The sequence below is a fragment of the Dendropsophus ebraccatus genome, chromosome 12 (genome assembly GCF_027789765.1).
Source record: "Dendropsophus ebraccatus isolate aDenEbr1 chromosome 12, aDenEbr1.pat, whole genome shotgun sequence".
In the NCBI taxonomy this organism is placed as follows: Eukaryota; Metazoa; Chordata; class Amphibia; order Anura; family Hylidae; genus Dendropsophus; species Dendropsophus ebraccatus.
Genome location: NC_091465.1, coordinates 7,549,001 through 7,571,158, shown reverse-complemented (window position 1 = coordinate 7,571,158; position 22,158 = coordinate 7,549,001). Strand labels below are relative to the sequence as shown.

Here is a 22,158-nt window from a genome sequence, read left to right as displayed (position 1 = left end):
TTATTTCCCTGTCATACAGAATACACAGAAGTGACATCACTTATTTCCACGGGGACAGAAACCTGCCTAGAGGTCCAGTGCATATGAGCGGAGACACAGAACCCCATCTGCTGGCAGGGGACGTGGACTGTGATGTGGATTTTGTTGTGTAAACCATGAAGAATGTGTGAACAGCTCCTTAGAGCAGGATGGGGTTTTAGTTATTTATGTCATTCAGTGATAGTGGGAGGATTAAAACACCCACATTATACCCCTAGGTGCCGCGTGCATCCTCCTAGTGACACGTCCACATCTCGGTCATGCACCCTCAGTGAGTTTTTGCACTTTGTCTTTCAGTTCAAACAAAAACTTCGGTCTTTCCTGCGCTTTCCCTGGGGTCGTCCTGGCTTTCATACGGTGATAGAGCGCAGAGCGGGGCCGCTGAAAACACTAAGAAATTAGCTGCCAATCTCCTTGGCCGTGTGTCAGCTTGTAAAGCTTCAGTCCCATGGAGAGCCCTTAACTCAGCAGATTATTTATTGGTACAGGGAACCCGGCAAAACCACTTCTAGCCCTTTCCTTAAAAAAAATCTGAATACTTGAAAAATAGGGGACTGTGCACCGAGAAAGATGCACTGTGTCCTGAGGCTGCCGCCCTCTACAGCCATGGAGGGTCCAGATACCTGCATGTCCAGGTGAGTTCTGCTGACACAATGTAACGCTGCGCCAGCACTATAAGTTTTCTAGGTGCCCACTATAGACGGCAGCCACACATGCGGCTCCTGATTCTACGGATAATCGTCTTTCTGACTGATTCTAATGCATGAATAACATTACAAAGTGTCAGTAAGGACTAACACATTCACACGCAGACTGATAGATGTATGCAAACCTATATACTATGATACTGTACGAGCATGACATCGGCCTCTTCTCCAATTCAGTCATCGACAGGGCAGAGGCAGTGCTGGATCATAATAAGGGATGTCACCACTGCAGCTGCTGATTGGCTGGGCAGGCCTGCAGCGACGCACCGACAAGTCACAATAGGATGGAGCCAGTGAGATATTGGTGGTGCCGTGGGAGCCAGGGAGGTAAGTGTGCTTTATTATTTAATAACACCCCTTTCTCAGGCATATACTGCTATTGCCGGGAGTGCCCCTTTAAGCAGAATTGGGACATTTATAGGAGAAGTCGGCCTCCTCTGTTTTTTTTTTTGTTTTTTTTTTTATTTATTTATTGCAGGGGCACGGACGGAAATAACAAGGGAGAAATTACCAAAGGGTAATAACTCACCTCTTCCCGTGCCTCTTCAAAGCTGGATTGCCACTCCGGGATCTAATGTGCAGCACACACCACGACCCGACTGATGGACTGATGGAGTCAATGACTCGGGCAAGACCAAAATTGCAGTCAATGACTGGCTAAGCCGTCAGTCCATCAGCCAGGATAGACATTCCCCCCCTGACCCCCGAGTCCTGACGTCATCACAGCATAGGGGAAAAAGCCTTCCGGCAGGGGTCCCGTGTCCTGACAGGCAGTGCATTGTGGGCACAGGGAGAGGTAAGCAATGCTTTGTTGTTACTATCTCCCCTGCCCCCTGTCAAAGCATAGCTGAGGCCAGACTTCATCTTCAAAGGAGCATGCAGGAAATAAAACAAGGCTGCTTTCTTCCAAAATCAGCACCATGCCTGTCCTCAGGATGTGCATGGTATTGCAACTTCAACTGAGCTGCAATACCACAAACTGTGAGCAAAGTGGCACTCTTTTAGTAGAAAGCAGATATGTCTTTTTTACTCCTTAAACCTAAACTGCCCAGGAGTGCCCCCAAAACACCCACTTTTGGGACTGGTTTACATATTCACCCCCCCCCCCCCCCCCCAACTCCTTTTGAACCCAGTTCGTGGTATTGTCCCTATACTGCACCGGTAGAGGAAAGCATCCTACTATAAGCAGGCAAGGATGAGCATTTTTATTTGGGGGGGGGGGGGGGGGGGGGGGGGGGGGCTTGTCTCCTTTAAAAACAAATGAATATAAAAATAAAAAAAATAAGTCACCTATAAAACCAAATGGAATGATAAAGTGGAGACCGGACACTCGACTGTTAATGTAAACAAACAGCGGGAGCCGATTGCATGAGGCATTCTGCAGCAGTGAATTAAAATTTCAAATAAATGTAATGGTTATTGCCAATAATGCAAATGAATGATCCTGATAAAGACAGTGCAATTCGAGGAATTGGCATACTGGGGCCCATTTATAGGAAGTCACAGCAGGAGAAAAACCTGTGCATCAGCAAATCGAAGACAAGGAGGAAATCGACAAAAGTTGTGCTTAGAAAGGCGAACGCTAGGTGTTGTGTTACCAGGGCAGGAAGGAAGAAGGAGGCTGGGGGGGGTGGGGGGTGGGGGGCCTGCAGATCCTGAGACCTGCACGATCACCTGACCTCAGAGCCGGATCACAGCAGCATCACCTGCATGAGACTGAGGAGAAGGCAAAGAGTGCCGGATGACCCCCCTTCCCTATATGACTATGTAGCAATCACGGAGACAATTAAAACATGGCTGAAAGAACATGGTGACTTTGTCCCGACATATTTGTACGTCACTTTATTAAATGGTTTTTTTTTCTCTCAAATCAACTGGTGCCAAAATGTGCCTGAGATTTGTAATATACTTTTATTAAAAAAATCTTGAGTTTTCCATGCTTATCAGCTGCTGTATGTCCTGCAGGAAGTGGTGTATTTTCTCTAGTCTGACACAGTGCTCTCTGCTGCCACCTCTGTTCATGTCAGGAACTGTCCAGAGTAGCAGCAAATCCCCATAGAAAACCTCTCCTGCTCTGGACAGTTCCTGACATGGAGGGAGGTGGCAGCAGAGAGCACTGTGTCAGACTGGAGAGAATACATTACTTCCTGCAGGACATACAGCAGCTGATAAGTACTGCTGTTTTCTACCTGTTGTCAAGAGAAATCTGTCTTAGGTAACAGCTAGATCAAGACAGAACAGAACCAAAGACACCAGTGCAGCCCCCTCAGATGAGAGAGGAATTAAAGGGAAGTGCCACCGAGCAGTCTTCAAGACAAAAACTCTTGTGCCCACCAGAAATTGTGACAAATCAGTGAGTAAGGCCGACTTCACACTGCATTTTTTTCATTTCTTTTTTTTCATCCATTTTACCCCCCCCCCCCCCCCCCCCCCCCCAAAAAAAAAAAAAAAAAAAAAAAAAACGGATCAAAAAAGCTGATGCATTTGTGTGCATCTGTTTTTCTATTGACATCCATTATGTAAAAAAAAATACAGGGGTATAATACAGGATGTAACTCAGGATCAGTAATGTAATATATGTACACAGTGATCCAACCAGCAGAATAGTGAGTGCAGCTCTGGAGTATAATACAGGATCAGTAATGTAATGTATGTACACAGTGACCCCACCAGCAGAATAGTGAGCGCAGCTCTGGAGTATAATACAGGATGTAACTCAGGATCAGTAATGTCATATATGTACACAGTGATCCAACCAGCAGAATAGTGAGTGCAGCTCTGGAGTATAACACAGGATCAGTAATGTAATGTATGTACACAGTGACCCCACCAGCAGAATAGTGAGTGCAGCTCTGGAGTATAATACAGGATGTAACTCAGGATCAGTACAGGATCAGTGATGTAATGTATGTACACAGTGACCCCACCAGCAGAACAGTGAGTGCAGCTCTGGAGTATAATATAGGATGTAATGTATTTAGAAAGTTACTCAACTTTTTATGTAGATGAATGTACCTATAAAGTATAAGAAATACACGAGCAGCATGGGGCTATTGACTGCCTTATGGGATGTGTATGTACTAGAGGCAGATTCCCATTCTGCTTCTGCAATGTCTTCAATCAGGAGGATTTTACAGGCAGTTTTATGAATACACAAGAGTTGCAATGATGCAAAGATTATAAAAAAAAAAAAAAAAAAAAGAAAAAAAAATCCCTCAAGCGACTCGCCAAGTGTTCTCAACTATGCTGGAACATAACAGACCCCGCCGCTGCTGCCGCCATCTCCCGGACTCGCTCTCACACCCAGCGCACCTCATAACAGCCTCCCCGTTACAATATGTCTTACACAATTAGGCACGGCGAAGCAATAGCAGAAAACATTCGGTATATGTTTCCCTTCTGGAGAGGTCACCAATTACATTTCCATTGAATGATGTCATCAGTTCCGCCAGCAGTTCATCCCGTAATGGGATTTCAACTCAATACTTGTGTATAGAATACACAGAATCAGTAAAGCAGGACAATTACTTCTGAGAACACAGAAGAAAAATTCAGCCGACTTGTGACTATTACCAGTCCGAACCGCAAAAAAACAAAAACATATTAACAAAGGAAATTCAGACAAAGCAGAGACTGATAGGATACGGAGCTTCTGCACAAAGTGATCAGCAGGTGGAACATGGCGGGAGCAGGTCTCCCCCACCATACATCACTCAGCTTCCCTTCTGCAGCTAAAAGCATGTAAAGTGGCTTTTCCAGTTGCCGATGAAGCTTTACCACCTGCATTTATATCAAAAAGGCCTGAAGGCGCCAATGAGTAATGCTGCCAAAGGTAAAAAGAAAAAGTCTGACAGCGCTGGCATTAATAGTGCCCAAAAAGTATGGCAGGCCAAACCAAATGCACCAAGATTATTGTGCCCAATGGTTAAAGGGGTACTCCACTCAAAACATAACTTATGATATGTTGCTGCCCATGGTGAGACTTACAATTCCTTCCATACTTGTTATTATCTATTCTGTCTCCTTCCCCCCATACTTGTTATTATCTATTCTGTTCTCAACCGCTGCTTTCTGCTGAAGACAAAAAAATCTGTGTGTAATCCTCTCTCTCTGTCTCCCCCTCCCTCCTGAGACAGCTGATGTAAACAAGTCCCTGACAGGCTGTTACTGCAACATTGTAGCTTATTTGTAATGCTAGGAGGGTTGTTCTGAGGTCAAGTTGCTAATGAACCCACTCATTAACCCTCCCAGCATTACATAGAAGCTACAAAGTTGAAGATACAGCCTGCCAGGGACTTGCTTACATCAGCTGTCTCAGAAGGGAGGGGAAAGGAGGGAGAGACAGAGAGAAAAGCTCACACACAGATTTTTGTGTTTTCAGCAGGAAGCAGCAGCTGAGAACTGGGGGAAGGAGACTGAATAGATAATAACAAGTATGGAAAGATTTGTTAGTCTCAGCATGGGCAGCAACATATCAAAAGTTATGTTTGAATGGAGTACCCCTTTAAAGAAGTCTGAAAGTGCCAGGATCAATGTTGTCAATGGTTACAAAGGTGTGATGGCATTAGGGTCACTGTTGCCAGTGATTACATTGGTCTCATGGCACCCAAATCTATGCTGACAAGGGTTAAAGAGGTGGAATGGCACTAGGATATATGTTGCTGATGGTTAAAGAGATCTGATGGCACAAGTTGAAAAGGTTGTATAGGTCAGATGGTGCCTGGATCCAGATAGTGGTTTTTGAGTGTTAAAGAGGTGTGAGGGCGCCAGGATAGTGAATACTGAGGCTTAAAGAAGTCTGATGGTGCCAGAATCAATGCTTCCAATAACTAAAGTTGCCTGTGGGTGCTAGTACCCATGTTCTCCAACAATTAAATGGCCTGAAGGTACCTGCGCCTCTTAGGGCATGAGGAAGGTTGTAGATCTGCAACAGCTGGAGATCCAGATGTAGGGAAACACTGCTTTAATGGAGCACTCCAGAGGAGGGGGGAAAAATGCTTCTGTAATGCTTCCTACCGAGCCGCTCCTTAGATGTCCAGGCTGTGGGTCCAGGCTCCTTAGATGTCCAGGCTGTGGGTCCAGGCTCCTTAGATGTCCAGGCTGTGGGGCCAGGCTCCTTAGATGTCCAGGCTGTGGGTCCAGGCTCCTTAGATGTCCAGGCTGTGGGTCCAGGCTCCTTAGATGTCCAGACTGTGGGTCCAGGCTCCTTAGATGTCCAGACTGTGGGTCCAGGCTCCTTAGATGTCCAGGCTGTGGGTCCAGGCTCCTTAGATGTCCAGACTGTGGGGCCAGGCTCCTTAGATGTCCAGGCTGTGGGTCCAGGCTCCTTAGATGTCCAGGCTGTGGGTTTTGGGTCAATGTCATGCTGGTAGGCCCAGCCATCACATATCTTTACTGCTCTTACCAAGGGAAGAAGGTTCTTAGCCAAAATCTCTCGATACATGGCCTCATCCATCCTCCCTTCAATATGTTGAGGTTGTCTTGTTCTCTCCCCCCCTCCCACCAAAGAATGTTGTCTCCTTCCCCATGCTTCATGGTTGGGACTGTGTTCTCAAGGTTGTTCTCATCCTATTTCTTCTGAAAAACATGGTGAATGGAGGTGATATCAAAAAGTTCTATCTGACCACACAGCCTCCTCCTACGCTTCCTCTGGATCATCCAGACGGTCATTGATGATGTCATACGGGCCTGGACATGTGCTGGTGTGAGCCGGGGGACCGTGCGTGCCCTGTGGGATTATAATCCATGACAGTGTAGTGTGGTAGTAATGGTAATCTATGAGACTGCGCTCCCCCTTTGACAACTTTGCCCCTTTTACTTCGATAACAAAATTTAGATTCTCCATTTAATTAAAGAAAAACAAAATTAAAACATGAAAAAAAATAAAAAATTACACATAAACAAAAAAGCCTGTGTTTTTTTTGTGCAAATTGCTCCATAACGTGCATCTGTTTACGGCTAAACGTTTCTGGTTAGAAATGTTTTATTTATCTCGAGTCATTTTATTGAAACCAATAAAAGGTTGGAGATTTTCAACTAAGTTCCAATCTAGTATGAAATCCTAGCAGCTGCCCTCCCTAATTCAGCGCGGCGAGCATTGCCCGGAGATACATTGTGACTGAATCCCAATAAGCAATTGCTATAAACACCCCAGATGGCTAATTTTATCACAGGACACATCGCCGCCGTATTCCAATCCGGATTTTTTTTTTTTTACAGCTTGCAAACAGCAGAAAGAGGTTTTTGGATGGGGGGGGGGGGGGGCAGGGACGGTAGAAGACGAGGGGGGAGGGGAGTGGGGTAGACGGACTGCCAGACCAGTAAAGCAACATTGAAAAAATATTTTTTTACGCTCGATAAACACAACCGTTGGCGCAGATCTCTGCTGGAGGGCTTTACGGATGGGCAACGTTTCGGAGGAAGGTGGCGCAAAAACAGTCAAGGAGATGATTTAATAAGCGACGAAGAGAGAGACGTCAACTTTCCAGGACGGGAAGCGGTGGGATGTGATTTTCGGTGGCTGCTGTCTGGACGACGTGACGGCTCGGAGAAGCGAGACAGCCAATGCTTTTTATTGGAGATGGACGCGGTGACAGAGCCAAAGTGATAATCTGTGAGATGTCTGCGGCGAAGCTGGCGCCTCTCCTCACCCGCGTGCCCCGCGCTGCTCTCCTGACGGGTCTGTTTTAGGAAGTATCTGCCATATTACTAGTTACATCTGTCATTGGAACGGCTCCTCTTACAAACAGGTGAGAAGCCCAGTCAGCCACTTTTGGTTTGGAGGGAGAAGGAGCGTTGCTACTGACGACTCCGGCTTTATGATGGGACGGCACCGGCTTATAGAGAAGGGATGGGGAACTCCTGACTCTCCTGCTGTTGCCAAACTACAATCACCATCATGCTTTGCCTTTGTCCGGAAATTGTAGTTGCGGCTGGAGGGCTGCAAGGTGTAGAGCCCCATGTTAGGTGTATACAGGGATTGATTTGGAAGCTTCTCTCTTATATACGGCTACAATGGCCCCAGAAAATCAGGCCTGACTGATACACGGACCTATAATGGGGTCCCATTATTTTTTTGTTGGGGGGGGAGGGGGGGGGGTAACAAGAACTGTAGTGCAGACTGGAAAACTGTTAAAAAGAAAACAAATACCAAAATGTCTGAATCAGTGGTGTAGCTACCGGGGAGGCAGACCGCGCAGCTGCTATAGGGCCCGAGCAGCAAGGGGGCTCCCCCAGCAGAGCGTGGCCTGCCTCCATGGTACTAGCTGCAAGCTAATAGCTGCCCCCCAGCAGCATCTAAAAGTCTTGCACATACGGCCAACCCTCAGGGCGGTGCAGCTCTCATGGCCCCCCCGGGCAACACTTAAAGCGTCTCTCACAGTGCAGCAGCACCCCTCCAGAACCCGTCCTGTGACAGACACTCTTGGGGCCAAACTGAGGGGAAGGGTGTTCTGTGATCACCGCCCCCTTGCTGTGCTCTAAGGGCCACGTCGTCCCAGGGGCATATACCACCCCATAGACACTAGGATTCATGGGGCCCTTACTGTCTCTTGCTATGATGCCCAGTGAATCCTGGTTAAGCCCCTGCCCTGAACGCAAATGCAAGTGTGAGCTGAACCTAAAGATTGCAATGTACCTTAAAGGGATGATCCAGGGTTACAAAAACATTTCCCTCCACAAACCTGCAGAAACAGCGCCTCTCCTGTCCTCAGTATGTGTGCGGGTATTGCAGCTCACTTCCAATAAAGTGAATGGAGTTTTTTTTGTAATACCACACACAACCTGAGGACAGGGGTGGCGCTGCTTTGCAAGAAAATAGTTTTTTTTTGTTTTTTTTTTAAGCTGCAGGTGTCCAATGGGGACAATTCTGCAATGGTATGGAGGGCACAGGCGGAATCTGCTTGTATTAAAGGGGTTGTTCACAAAAAAAAAGTTTTTCTTTAAATCAACTGGTGCCAGAAAGTACCAGGGATTTCTAATTTTCTATTAAAATAATTTCAAGTCTTGCAGTACTTATCAGCTGCTGTATGTCCTGCAGGAATAGGTGTATTCTTTCTAGTCTGACACAGTGCTCTCTGCTGCCACCTCTATCCATGTCAGGAACTGTCCAGAGCAGGAGAGGTTTTCTATGGGGATTTGCTGCTGCTCTGGACAGTTCCTGACATGGACAGAGGTGGCAGCAGAGAGCACTGTGTCAGACTGGAAAGAATACACCACTTCCTGCAGGACATACAGCAGCTAATAAGTACTGGAAGGCTGGAGATTTTTTAATAGAAGTAAATTACCAATCTATATAACTGGCCTCAGTTGATCGGAAAGAAATTTCTTTTTGGTGAACAATCCCTTTAACCCACTACGGCAGAAGTTTTTGGTTGCTGAAGAGTCACAAAGGGTTAACAGCAAGACAGCTTGTGCCGTTCTGAGGCGTCGCCCATCCGTCTCGGCGTACATTTTTCCCCAGTTTCTCGTAAAGAGATGGAATGTATCGTTTGTGCGACACGGATGACTATAGATTTCAATTTACGGTTTTATGACTCGAGTATCAGCTTTTATTGTTAATGAAATTAAAAAGCTGTGATTGACTTTAAAAAAAAAAATTAGAGAAAAACTATTTCGTTGTTATACGAGAGCGGTGGCGGCAGCGGCGGGGGAGTAATATATTACCACGCTGAGGATGGCGGGCCGGACAGCGAGCCGAACATTCAAGTCGCCTCATCCAGGACGGTGACCGAAAGAGCAAAAGGGTACAAAAAGAAAAAAAAAAAAACGATAACGAAGGAGAGTGCGGAGGGTCTGGATGAGGGCGTGGGGGGGCTGAGGGCACCGCGCTCCACATGGGGTGAAGATCACACGGTCGCGGATTTATGGCCCGCAGTCCTTTGATTTGTGGTACTGTAATAAAGCGGGTGGTGCACAACCTCCACGCAGAGTCCCTAAAACCAAAGTAAACAGATGGCGTTTGCTGGAGAAGACAAGGCGCCGCCGCTGCGACTTTTTGTTGGGTTCTCGATATTGGTTATTGCAACATATTTTCCATATGAAAACAGCCCGGTGACAGATACGACTGAACTATAAAGAATATTTAGCCGGAGAAGCCATGAGCGCCCTCGTAAAACCTGATACCGGGCGAAATAAATTAAAAAGACAGTAATAGTAAAAAAGTGGCATGTGAAACGTACATAGCGTTATTTATTAAAGCGGCGGCAGCGGGGAGGGGAGACGCCGTATACCACTCTCTGTCTCATCCTGACACGTCCACCGGGAGAATTTCAATGGGGCTTCCTGAATTGTTTGCCTGGAGATCGGAGGGTGGCGGACGTTTTACTGTAATCCCTTCACGTGGTAGAAAATCTAGATGAATCTGAATGCTTTACAAATGCCTGTAATCAATCATGTATGTAACTGCTTCTGTTTGGCGGCAACATTGGACTCCAGTATGGTGGTGTTAAAGGGGTACTCCACTCAAACGTAACTTTTGATATGTTGCTGCCCATGGTGAGACTAACAATTCCTTCCATACTTGTTATTATCTATTCAGTCTCCTTCCCCCAGTTCTCAACTGCTGCTTTTTGCTAAAGACACAAAAATCTGTGTGTGAACCTCTCTTTCCGTCTCCCCCTCCTCCCCCCTCCCTTTTGAGACGGCTGATGTTGTAATAGAAAATCCCATCATATAATATAGGTTTAAATCACCCTCCCCTTTTCCCATTTTATAAATAAAAAAACATATTTGGTCTTGCCGCGTGCAGAATACCTATATCTATAGAATACCTAATCTATAAAATCGTCACATTACTGATCTCGCACGGTAAACGGCATAAGCGCAAAATCCCACCAAAGTGCAAACTTGCAGATTTTTGGTCACATCAAAGCCGGAAAAACTGTAATAAAAAGTGATCAAAAAGTTGCATACATGCAAGCAAGGTACCGATAGAAAGTACAGATCGTGGCGCAAAAAATGACACCTGACTCATGGATCAAAGGATAAAGGCGTTATAAGGATGGGAATAGAGAAAGTTTAAACACTTTTTTTTTAAAGCTTATAGTTTTTGTAAAAACAACAATTTCACCGTACAAAAATATTCTCTTTCCGGTTTCGCAGCATATTTTATGGAAAAATTACATCTGTCATTGCACAGTGTGATTGGTGCAAAAAATAAGAGCTCACGTGAGTCTGTAGGTGAAAAAATGCAAGTGCTATGGCCTTATAAACACGAGGGGGAAAAAACGAATGTGCAAAAACAAAAATTAGCCCGGTCCTGAAGGGGTTAAGGGGGTTATTCCAAGACTATAGACAAGAGCCCTATTACGGGGAGCGATAACCTGCCGATCACGCATCACTACTTGTAATAGTCATGTGCGGGTAAAGAAAAAATAAACATCATACTTACCTGTCCAGGCTTCCCGATGTCCTGCTGCCTTGTCCCTGTGCTCTCCTGCTCACTGCAGCCGCCTCAAGCAATTCCGACCCAGTCTATGAAGTGACAGACTGTTCAGCTAATCACTGGATGTGGTGTTGTCCTGTCTCGGCCAGCAACTGGCTGAGTGGTCTGTCACCTCAGAGACGGGATCAGAAGTGCCGGAGGCGGCTGTGGTTAGTGGGGAACACAGGAACTAGTGTAGAGGACAACAGGGGAGTAAGGACAGGTAAGTACATCTTTATTGTTTTACAGCAAAGCAAGGGCTACTGCGCACCGACCGGCCAGAGGAAGAGCTTGCCACGCGAGGGATCCAGAGGGGCCAGGAGGACAGCGGGGACCTGTTCTACTTGAGGTGCGGGTGCAGAGGCCAGACTGAGGGCAGAGACACCCCGGGAAGCTGGTAAGCAAATTTCCTATACCAGTGATCCCCAGTCGTCTTAGTAGGTCCATACAGGTGGAGGGTCTCCTCCACATCCTGCTCCTGTGGGACAGGAAACAGTAACTGGTGTGGGAGAGACGAGGCGATTCTTTTAAAGGTCCAGTGTCCTTTTTCCTGTCCAATGGGAGTAGGAGGTGGCCCTCTCCAGGGGTGCAGTCATAGGGCGATAGGAGAAAAGGTATAACGGATGCAGCACTCAAAGTCTAATGTAGAGGGTGGGTGCCGATGGTGTCCACAGTGGAACCAACCGTGAAAGCTGTTGAGTGATTTATGTATATATACAGCCCTACTGCACAATTACTGGGCCGTGTATAGGCGAGTGCCAAACTAGCAGAATAGCGCTCACTTACAGCACGTATGTTAGTACCAGGTCTACATGTAAGACATAGATGTTGGACCCATTGGGAATTTACTGCCCTTTGGCCTAGATCAGGGATGGGGGGAAACCTGTGACTGCAATTACGACCATGCTTGGACAGCCAAAGCATGAATGGAGATTTAGTTTTGCAATGGATGGAGGGTCACAGGTTGGACATCACTGGGCCAGATCTAGTCTGTAGCTGAGCTGTGTTCCTTGGCCATAAACCTGACCTGGACATTAAAAATCCATTTCCTATATAATTCAGATTTGTATATGTCCAAAGAAAAAAATATTAACAATTTACCTTTGGGTTTGTTCGCTGTTGGAGCCGCCTCTCTTCCCGTTCCCTCTGTAACCTCTCAAACTCCTCTCGGATCTCGGCTGCCGTCCTCTTCCTCTCCACCACCTATACATCGAGAAGAGACAGCAACATATAGAAACGTATTACAAAGGGCTGAAGATTCTAACAAAATATCATGTAGCGGTTTTATTTTTATAATTTCAACATCTGGGATCTGGCGTACACAAGAACTACTGTCATTTACCGCCCATGAAGAGGTCGCCATTTTTTTTTTTTTTTTTTATTAATTCAAAAACAGGTCCCAGGTGAGTACAGTCATTATACATCACATCCAAGTATATATACGATAAACACTTGCAACTGTAGGTTGCTGTTGCACTTTGTTTTTGTTTTTTTATCACATCCAAGTGTAAAAAGAAAAAAACTGAGGATTACCTTCAAGGAAAAAATGCTAAAAAAGAAAAAAAAAAATCTAGGGGAAAACCCCCCCCCAAAAAAAACCCTACAAATGAAAACAAAAAAAAAGTTGAAAAATTTTAATAAGAAAAAAATAAAATAAATTCTATAATTATTTCCTATGAAGAAACACGTTTCTCGTTTCTCAAACTGCCTTCCTGAACCAATTAAGTTTGAGAACACACACAGATAGATATAACATATATATATATTCATTTATTTATTTTTTATTTAAAAAAAAAAAAAGTGCTGGGGAGAGGGGAGGATATAAGAAATAACATGCTCTTACCTCCCCTGCACTGGTGGCCGCATACCACCACTCAGGTCCCCGTTCGCTTTCTGGTTAAGTGGGGACCCGCATTGTAACATGTCAGGCCCGCTCAGCCAGTCGGTGGCTGTAATGGGGTCTTTCCTCGGATGCTGCCTGGCTGAGCGGGCCTCACACGCCAGAACTCGGGTCCCCGCTCAGACTGGGCAACAACTGGGCACTTGGGGACCAGAGCGGCGGTATAACATGTTAGCGGAAGGTAATATGTTATTTCTTGTATGCTCTCCCTCCTCAGTACTGGTTAAAAAATAAAAAATCTAGCTGTGTCCCGCCCGCACAGTCCAGATTAGTCCCGGCTAAGTAGAGACGGCTCTCTGGGCACACGTGAACACGACCAGCCAAGATACTCGGAGGAGCGATGACCTCTCCGTTCCAACGTCCACCTCAAACTTTTTTGCGAAGGACAAAATAATAAAAGACAATAGTGCAGGTAATGAATGCAAAAACTCCGGGGCCGGGCGTCTTTTGTCTAAATATCCTTATCTTTAGGAGACACTAATGAGCGTGATAGAAAAATGCCGGCAATAGACACTACAAATCTCAGACTGTACATTAAGCAGATTATATCTAACAGATATAGCAAACGCTCGCTACTTGGCCCATTTCCCTCATCTTTTCCTGCCAAATCCGAGCGACAGAAAGAGAATCCTATTTTTAGAAGGACAATTTCAGAAAATCAGCGGCGCTCAGATTTATCACTCGGCTGCTATTTCATTCCCAATGTTATCTCTCCAGGACCAATAAAATAAAGGCCTGGTTCACAGTCAAATTATAGATAATCCCCTAACTTATTCAGTTAGCTTAAATCAATTTTATAGACTCCAGGTTTACTAACGCCCGGACGCAATTTATTACATACGGGAGAAGAAAACAGATATGACGGGTGCGCCAGGGCGTTAAGGCTGTTATGTCTCTTTAAGTGGTGAATGACGCCCCGTAAAACGGGTTTATTTTCCTCTAAAACGCACCTAAGTGTCCCTATTAAGAGCTCCGTTCGGTTTCATTAACAATAAAAGTTTAAATGTTTCTGCAAATACAGCGCCATCCTTGTGCGTGGGCCTTGTCTGGTACTGCAGTTTCACCAGTCATTTAAAGGGATTGTTCAAGAAAAAAAATTCTTTCAAATCAACCGGTGCCAGAAAGTTAGAGAGATTTGTCTTTTAAATTCTATTAAAAAAATCATAAATCTTCTGGTACTTATCAGCTGCTGTATGTCCTGCAGTAAGTGATGTATTCTTTCCAGTCTGACACCGTGCTCTCTGCTGCCACCTCTGTCCATGTCAGGAACTATTCAGAGCAGCAGCAAATCCCCATAGAAAACCTCTCCTGCTCTGGACAGTTCCTGACATGGACAGAGGTGGCAGCAGAGAGCACTGTGTCAGACTGGGGAGAATACACCACTTCCTGTAGGACATACAGCAGCTGATAAGGACTGGAGTTTTTTTTATTTTTTTTACTAGAAGTGAATTACAAATCTCTTGCACTTTCTGGCACCAGGTTAGGTTAGAAAAGCAACTAGTGACAAGGGAGGCACCAAGTGGCTATGATGTAAGAGCTGTTATTTCTGAATTAAGTTAAAATATTCTTGTTAAAAAACATACAATTTTGTGACAGATCACACAGGCCATGGAGGGAAGGTGTTTGATCACAGACTCTCCTCTGTGGTGTAGTATAGAGGATGTGTCCTGTGTGATGTAGTATAGAGGATGTGTCCTGTGTGGTGTAGTATAGAGGATGTGTCCTGTGTGGTGTAGTATATAGAGGAGGTGTCCTGTGTGGTGTAGTATATAGAGGATGTGTCCTGTGTGGTGTAGTATATAGAGGATGTGTCCTGTGTGGTGTAGGATAGAGGATGTGTCCTGTGTGGTGTAGTATATAGAGGAGGTGTCCTGTGTGGTGTAGTATATAGAGGAGGTGTCCTGTGTGGTGTAGTATATAGAGGATGTGTGCTGTGTGGTGTAGTATATAGAGGATGTGTCCTGTGTGGTGTAGTATATAGAGGAGGTGTCCTGTGTGGTGTAGTATATAGAGGATGTGTCCTGTGTGGTGTAGTATATAGAGGATGTGTCCTGTGTGGTGTAGGATAGAGGATGTGTCCTGTGTGGTGTAGTATATAGAGGAGGTGTCCTGTGTGGTGTAGTACATAGAGGAGGTGTCCTGTGTGGTGTAGTATAGAGGATGTGTGCCGTGTGGTGTAGTATAGAGGAGGTGTGCCGTGTGGTGTAGTATAGAGGAGGTGTCCTGTGTGGTGTAGTATAGAGGAGGTGTCCTGTGTGGTGTAGTATATAGAGGAGGTGTCCTGTGTGGTGTAGTATAGAGGATGTGTCCTGTGTGGTGTAGTATATAGAGGAGGTGTCCTGTGTGGTGTAGTATATAGAGGAGGTGTCCTGTGTGGTGTAGTATATAGAGGAGGTGTCCTGTGTGGTGTAGTATAGAGGATGTGTCCTGTGTGGTGTAGTATAGAGGAGGTGTCCTGTGTGGTGTAGTATAGAGGAGGTGTCCTGTGTGGTGTAGTATAGAGGATGTGTCCTGTGTGGTGTAGTATAGAGGAGGTGTCCTGTGTGGTGTAGGATAGAGGAGGTGTCCTGTGTGGTGTAGTATAGAGGAGGTGTCCTGTGTGGTGTAGTATAGAGGATGTGTCCTGTGTGGTGTAGTATAGAGGAGGTGTCCTGTGTGGTGTAGGATAGAGGAGGTGTCCTGTGTGGTGTAGTATAGAGGAGGTGTCCTGTGTGGTGTAGTATAGAGGATGTGCCCCCTGTGTAATGTAGTACAGAGGATGTATCCTGGTGTAGGTAGGAGGTGTACCCCTTTAAGCTGCTCCTGCTATAAGATGGGCGAGGGTCGGGATATATAACAGTCAGGCCAGGATTTGTTGTGCGGCATCTGAGGACTTTAACCTTTTACAAGAGAGAATTAATAACTGTGAATGACGTTCTCCCTGACAGTCCTGGTGACAAAGTGGAGAGGAAGAGGGGGAAAAAAGAGAAAGACGTCGGTACTTTTCATTTCAAGTCATCAAATTGAAACATGATTTACAAATTTAGGAGCCGTCTTGAAGGGCTCAGCGCAAGGTGAAAATGTCTGCCAGCCGTAACTCTCATCACAACTTACCGAGACGGATTGAAGTGTGTCTGCAGAGAAAAATACACTCTTAAGATGAAGTAAACACTTGTTCTGCGTTTCGCCTGCACTTCTGGATTTCCCCGGCCGCTTCGCCGCCGCCGCTACATCGTAATCTATATTTGTACAGGCTGATAATACAGACAATGCATAAAATATAGATAGTCCAAGAATGTGCAATGCATCTGGGCCGCATACAGCCGGAGCCCTTCTATAAAACCTGAAGGGACCTTCTCCTGGATTCCCGCATTATAACATATGGTATAAGAGGGTGTTAAAGGGGCAGTTCAGCAAAAAAAAAAAAATCCTTCAAATCAACTGGTGCCAGAAAGTGCCAGGGATTTGTAATTTACTTCTGTTAAAAAAAAAAAATCTCCAGTCTTCCAGTACTTATCAGCTGCTGTATGTCCTGCAGGAAGTGGTGTATTCTCTCCAGTCTGACACAGTGCTCTCTGCTGCCACCTCTGTCCATGTCAGGAACTGTCCAGAGCAGGAGACATTTTCTATGGGGATTTGATGCTGCTCTGTATAAGTGTATGACTCTGCACAGTGGCCAGGATACAAGACTGAGGTGCACTCCGCCTATAGGACTATCAGCCTTATGGTGAAGGATACTTACAGAACGTGGTCATGTGATGTAGCAGTGCCGAGCGATGTTCTACAAATCCGGGACAATCGCTAGTACCACAACTCCCTAATACCTGTGAAGGTTGCCGATGAAGATGATAAACGGCCTGCAGTTCTCCCTCAGGTCCTCCCTCCCCTACCTCGTCAGACTCTTTGATCAGCCGTTTACGCACACAAGCTCGGCCGTGTATTTATAGCCTGACTAACTCGGTAACCCCTGCAGAACTCTAACTTTCCCCTTTGAAAAGAGAGAATGAAAACTTCTTATGATTAAAACAATCCTAACAAGATGGTTCTTTACCAGAGAATAATGAGTCTCCAGACGGGACTCTTTGTACTCGTCTACTCGCCGTAGCGGTGATTACAGAGCCTAATGCACATTATTAAGCACCGGCGTTACACAACACTCTCATAATGATGGCCGGGCTACCTGTTGGGCGCTCTGTGAACGGGGGTCTTCAGGGAGGAAGCAGAAATAGTATCAGAAGGGCTTTAGAGAGGCGTTTTAGCAAACAGCTCTCTATTCCTTATGACGGGGCGGTAATTAGCACAATCTGTAAACTAGAGCGATCCGTGTCGGAGACGCTTAGAGCAAGTTCAAAGCAGATGGAAGTTTCCATCTATCCGGCCAGGCTGCGAGTCAGAAATACAGAATTTCTTATTGTTAAGGGTGTTGGATGGGTTAGAGACTTGCAATGCTTTCTTGTAGAGCAAGAATAAGTCTTCCGTCCTAAGGGTCTGACTAGGATTTCTTGGGTCCTCCAGAACACAGGACTATACAATTTTTATTTTGGGTGGCAAAAAGGGGGAATTATTGTTGGCATGGCATAACTACTGGGGGGGGGGGCAAGAAAGGGGCCTGATTACTGTGAGGGGGGCAAAAAAGGCCTAACTACTGTGTGGGGGCAGAAAGGGGGTCTAAGCACTGTGTGGGGGCAGAAAGGGGGTCTAACTACTGTGTGGGGGCAGAAAGGGGGTCTAACTAGTGTGTGGGGGCAGAAAGGGGGTCTAACTAGTGTGTGGGGGCAGAAAGGGGGTCTAACTACTGTGTGGGGGCAGAAAGGGGGTCTAACTACTGTGTGGGGGCAGAAAGGGGGTCTAACTACTGTGTGGGGGCAGAAGGGGGGTCTAACTACTGTGTGGGGGCAGAAATGGGGTCTAACTACTGTGTGGGGGCAGAAATGGGGTCTAAGTACTCTGTGGGGGCAGAAATGGGGTCTAAGTACTCTGAGGGGGCAAAAAGGTGGTCTAAATTCTGTGTGGCCACAGAAAGGTGGTCTAACTACTGTGTGGGGGCAAAGCCTTAGAGAACAAATATTACTGTGTGGGGGCTTAAAGAGACCACTATTACCTTTTTGAAGGCACTGTAACCATTAAAATCACAAAAAGGAGAGTGTTATTACTGTGTGGGGCACCAAGGGAATAAATATACTATATATAGGTAGAAGAAAATCTGAGGGGAAGGGATTCCTATAACAATCACTTTCAGTCACATCTCATCATGACAAAGTTGCAGGGTGGCGCCGTGGGATAAACCTTACCTCCCAGCCTTCCATCTCCAGTCCCTTCTTTCCATAAACATCATAGATGGCTCTGGATTGTGGATCACTAAGCACTACAAAACAGAAAACACAGAGAGGTTAACGATGAGCCAATACAATCATATCATGACATACAGATTACACTTTAGCACTGCGCATGTCCCTCTAAGGATTGTTGGCGGTCACACATGCTCGGTCCCCCTAAGGATTGTTGGCGGTCACACATGCTCGGTCCCCCTAAGGATTGTTGGCGGTCACACATGCTCAGTTCCCCTAAGGATTGTTGGCGATCACACATGCTCTGTCCCCCTAAGGATTGTTGGCGGTCACACATGCTCGGTCCCCCTAAGGATTGTTGGCGGTCACACATGCTCAGTTCCCCTAAGGATTGTTGGCGATCACACATGCTCTGTCGTCCCCCTAAGGATTGTTGGCGGTCACACATGCTCGGTCCCCCTAAGGATTGTTGGTGGTCGCACATGCTCAGTCCCCCTAAGGATTGTTGGCGATCACACATGCTCGGTCCCCCAAAGGATTGTTGGCGGTCACACATGCTCAGTTCCCCTAAGGATTGTTGGCGGTCACACGTGCTCAGTCCCCCTAAGAATTGTTGGCGGTCACACATGCTCGGTCCCCCTAAGGATTGTTGGCGGTCACACATGCTCGGTCCCCCTAAGGATTGGTGGTGGTCACACATGCTCGGTCCCCCTAAGGATTGTTGGTGGTCACACATGCTCAGTTCCCCTAAGGATTGTTGGCGATCACACATGCTCGGTCCCCCTAAGGATTGTTGGTGGTCACACATGCTCAGTTCCCCTAAGGATTGTTGGCGATCACACATTCTCGGTCCCCCAAAGGATTGTTGGCGGTCACACATGCTCAGTCCCCCTACAAGGGAAATAAGAGAATCACTCACCCTCCTCCTCTGGCAGCTGACAGTATAGTCCAGTGGTGCCCAACCTGCAGCTCCACCAGCTGTTTCACCCTTTGGCTGTCCGGGCATGATGGGAATTGTAGTTGTGAAGCAGCTGGAGGGCGGCAGGTTGTGCACCACTGGTCTATACTATACTGTCAGCTGCCAGTGGAAGAAAGTGCGTGATTCAGTCACAGCATTGGGAACGTCCGATAGGAAACATTTAGGAGAAATAAAAGTATTTTACATAAAACATTACGTCTATGCAGCAGGGTGTAACAAAGATAGATGGGGCCCCATAGCAAAAAACAGTAAGGGCCCCATGAATCGTAGTGTCTAAGGGGTAGTGAGGTGAGAGATGCCCCCCGGACGGCGCTCAGAACAGCTCTTACAGTGCTCGTGCGGCGCTAACAGACCACCCCTCCATCCTCCGTGAGCGCCGTATGAAGGGGTGCTGATGTGCTGTCAGAGCCACCCTGGCCCCTATAGCAGTTGTGTGGTCTGCCTTCATGCCAGCTACACCACTGCTCTGCAACATAATGGCGGTATAGCTGAGAAGGCTGCAACAGTACAGGAAAGGTTTATACTGTCTGCTGCCAGAAGTTGGAGGGCACCAATTCTGTCCAGAGCATGTCCACAGCCAAGGGAGACACATGAAAGAAGGGGGGGGGGGGGATTAATGTTTTTTTTTTTTTTTTTTACTATAAATCGGCATTTCAGCACTGTGGGCATGAGAGGTTTCCTAAAAGGTTGCTTGTGCTAAATTTTGCCAAATTTTTTACGCGATGTACACAGGTAACTACGTTCCCCACACGTTATGAAATTGTACTTCATGCAATGGTAAAGCCCCTAATAATTTTAATCAATAAGTGATTCCACAAACCAAGAAAAAAAATTATTTAGCACAGATTTGCTTGATTTTTACTAAAATGCTAAAGAAAACAAAACTTTAAAAAACAACCATGAAAGATAGCGTCGGTATAATTAGCGGCTGCTGAGATCAGAGCGTCTCTGCGTGGTGATTCGTGTAGATCTGCCATGGACGGCTCCATTACGCCTGATAAGGCCGCATTGTCTTTACATTAATTCATCATCCGCCTCCCTCGGAAGCTGTTGGGCTCGGCCATTAAAAACACATTTGGAGACAACGCGGTAAACAGGACTCCTGACGCACGTTCATCGCTCCCGATCTCCAGGCCGCGGTGCGCAATGTTCACGGACTCCTTCCCTGCCTAATTACCAGACAACGACTCGTGAGGTCTCTAAATCAAATGATGCTAAGAAATATGGGCGATTAACGAAAATATATACGTGAAGGCGAGAGGATTCACTGCAGGGGCTGTATGTCAACATTCAAGGGGTGAGGAGATAAAACTTAAAGGGGAACTGCTGCTGCTGCAAAAAAAAAACTCTTTCAAATCAACTGGTTTCAAAAAGTTATATGGATATGTAATTTACTTCTATTTAAAAAATCTTTAGTCTTCCAGTACATATCAGCTGCTGTATGTCCTGAAGGAAGTGGTGTTCTCTCTCCAGTCTGACACAGTGCTCTCTGCTGCCACCTCTGTTCATGTCAGGAACTGTCCAGAGCAGGAGAGATTTTCTATGGGAATTTGCTGCTGCTCTGGACAGTTCCTGACATGGACAGAGGTGGCAGCAGAGAGCACTGTGTCAGACTGGAGAGAAAACACCACTTCCTGCAGGACATACAGCAGCTGATAGGTACTGGAAGACTGGAGATTTTTTTTAAATAGAAGTAAATTACAAATCTATATAACGTTCTGAAAACAGTTATTTTAAAATATTTTTTTTTTTTTTTGCCGCAGTTCCCCTATAAGTTGTAATTCTAGAGTTGGCAGTGTGTATTTGAATAAAAAAGTTTATAATTTCCTTGTGACCTAACAGCTTAAAGATATATTCCCATCCCATCTTAAAGGAGAAGTCCGGCAATTTTTTTTTTTTTTTTAAGTATTGTATTGCCCCCCAAAAGTTATACAAATCCCCAATATACATTTATTATGGGAAATGCTTATAAAGTGCTTTTTTTCCCTGCACTTACTACTGCATCAAGGCTTCACTTCCTGGACAACATGGTGATGTCACTTCCTGGACAACATGGTGATGTCACTTCCTGGACAACATGGTGATGTCACTTCCTGGACAACATGGTGATGTCACTTCCTGGACAACATGGTGATGTCACTTCCTGGATAACATGGTGACCTGGATAAAATGGTGATGTCACTACCTGGATAAAATGGTGATGTCACTACCCGACTCCCAGAGCTGTGCGGGCTGTGGCTGCTGGAGAGGATGATGGCAGAGGGAAACTGAGGAACACAGGGCACTGGAGGGACACTGAGCATCCCTCTGCCATCATCCTCTCCAGCAGCCACAGCCGCGCAGCTCTGGGAGTCAGGTAGTGACATCACCATTTTATCCAGGTAGTGACATCACCATTTTATCCAGGTAGTGACACCACCATGTTTTCCAGGAAGTGACACCACCATGTTATCCAGGAAGTGACACCACCATGTTATCCAGGAAGTGACATCACCCTGTTATCCAGGAAGTGACATCACCCTGTTATCCAGGAAGTGACATCGCCATGTTATCCAGGAAGTGACATCGCCATGTTATCCAGGAAGTGACATCACCATGTTATCCAGGAAGTGACATCACCAGGCAGTGAAGCCTTGATGCAGTAGTAAGTGCAGGGAAAAAAGCACTTTATAAGCAATTCCTGTAATAAGTGTATATTGGGGATTTGTATAAATTTTGGGGGTCAATACAATACTTTAATAAAAATTTTCGCTGGACTTCTCCTTTAAAGTTATCCCTTACCCACAGGATAAGAGACGGCAAGTAGGTTCGGTGGTGGTGCCGACCACTAGGAACAACACTGA

At 46.0% G+C, this 22,158-nt stretch overlaps 1 protein-coding gene across 1 annotated transcript in view; it reads right to left on the bottom strand.

Moving 5' to 3' along the window:
* The window catches only part of DNAJC11 (DnaJ heat shock protein family (Hsp40) member C11), a 104,736-nt gene that overhangs the window by 51,474 nt on the left and 31,104 nt on the right, over positions 1-22,158 (bottom strand). Inside the window, exons 4-5 of the mRNA XM_069948129.1 lie at positions 18,340-18,413; positions 12,271-12,372 (exon numbers count right to left, since the gene is read on the bottom strand). Of these exons, the coding sequence (XP_069804230.1) occupies positions 12,271-12,372; positions 18,340-18,413 (176 nt within the window). The remainder of the gene's footprint in view (positions 1-12,270; positions 12,373-18,339; positions 18,414-22,158) is intronic.